This window comes from Vigna unguiculata, chromosome 6, assembly GCF_004118075.2.
Source record: "Vigna unguiculata cultivar IT97K-499-35 chromosome 6, ASM411807v1, whole genome shotgun sequence".
Lineage (NCBI taxonomy): Eukaryota > Viridiplantae > Streptophyta > Magnoliopsida > Fabales > Fabaceae > Vigna > Vigna unguiculata.
The window spans coordinates 18,094,267-18,095,871 of NC_040284.1; the positions used below are offsets into that span (position 1 = coordinate 18,094,267).

Consider the following 1,605-nt stretch of genomic DNA (forward strand, 5'->3'; position numbering starts at 1 on the left):
TTAAGGCAAGACATAGTAAGCATCACATTATGCATATGATCCATCATGAAATATTACTGATCATCATCCTTTCTTGACAAAATAGTCACTGATCATTTTCCTATGCAACTGATAGCACTATACACAAGATTATGGCTCACTTACATTACATGTCAATATAGGATGGTAGGATTGTAAGGTGATAAGAGGTCATATATACTAGTTCACTATTTCTTCAATCAACACTTCGCTGCCTCACAGCTTGATTTTCTCAGTTCATGGACCAACCACTAGATATTAGTTTCCAATTGAGTATCACTGGTTTCATCATTGTTGCTTTGCAAATCCAAACCATGATCCAATTTAACAATGTTTGAATCCTGCAATACATTCATGTACAAACCAATGTTAATATTCTTGATCATAAATATCTGAAGTTTTATTCTATTAAGGGATTCAACAATTGGCGAGAGATACTCCAATGCATAGTGCATTTTATGAATCACACCATGTCATTCAACTTTGTCAAAATCCAAATCTTCAAAGATAAGGTCATCAATTGTCATCATCTCAATTGACTAACACTCAATTGACTAACACAGTCCTCCTCTTCTATTTGATCTTCTATTTGATCTTAGGATGATTTATTAATTACAACACAACAACACAGACCATGATTATAGTTTTATACCTAAATAGGAAAAATGGTTTTGGAATCACCAATGGGAAAAATGATAGAAGTCTTTACGTGACATTTAGTTTGTTGCGAGCACACATGATTGTTCTTAAATGTTAAAAGAAATTATGTGTTAGGTAACTTGGTCGGTAAAGGATAATCCAAGAGCAGTATGATAAAAGTGAGATAAAGCACATAAAATCCTATGTCAACTCCAAAGATTGAAACCAGAAAACTTTGTTACCTTGGTTTCCTCTAATATTTCATTCATGTTAAATTTCCCTTGCTTCTCATGAGTGTTATTTGTATGTTTAACTGCCGATTGGTCACTCCCAGTTGTGGGTTCATTTTCTTTCTTTACAACCATCATCCTTTTCTGTTCTTCTAGCACCGCAATCTGCACCATGGAATTGACCAACCTTTAGTCATGATGAGAAGAACTCATTTGACAGAAACTATGATGCACCAAAAAATAATATAATGCACAAACTGAATGACACTATGATCTCTATAACTGTGTCTCCCATAGAGACAAGACTTTGTTTTTGCTAGCATTATGCTTCTAAAAGATAACTCATCTTTCTCATTTTCTCTTCAACTAGATAAAAACTTGATGAGTTTTTTTCTCATTAATTTAGGTGAAACTTATTTCGGTCCTGTACTTTCAAAACAATGAAATTTGCAGGCTAGCTACAAAATATATGCGAATTTAATCTCTTTTACAACTTTATAACAATCAAAATCCATCCCTAAATATTAAATTTAAACATGGATAGGACTAAATTTGTATATTTTCAAAAATTAAATAACTAAATTCATAAATTTGCGAGTACATGAACCAAAATCAAGTTTCCCAGAGCGAATTGGGACTAAACGCACCTTAAAAAAAATTATTAATCTGTATTTTCTCATCAATCTTCTCTGTTTTCTCTCTTCGCATACATCAGTAC

The 1,605-nt window shown here is 32.5% G+C and overlaps 1 protein-coding gene across 1 annotated transcript in view; it reads right to left on the reverse strand.

Annotated features, from left to right (window-relative positions):
* Positions 1-1,605, reverse strand: part of LOC114187372 — a 2,298-nt gene continuing 693 nt past the window's right edge. The window contains exons 2-3 of the mRNA XM_028075613.1: positions 900-1,052; positions 1-359 (exon numbers count right to left, since the gene is read on the reverse strand). Coding sequence (XP_027931414.1) covers positions 270-359; positions 900-1,052 — 243 coding nt within the window. The 3' untranslated portion in view covers positions 1-269. The remainder of the gene's footprint in view (positions 360-899; positions 1,053-1,605) is intronic.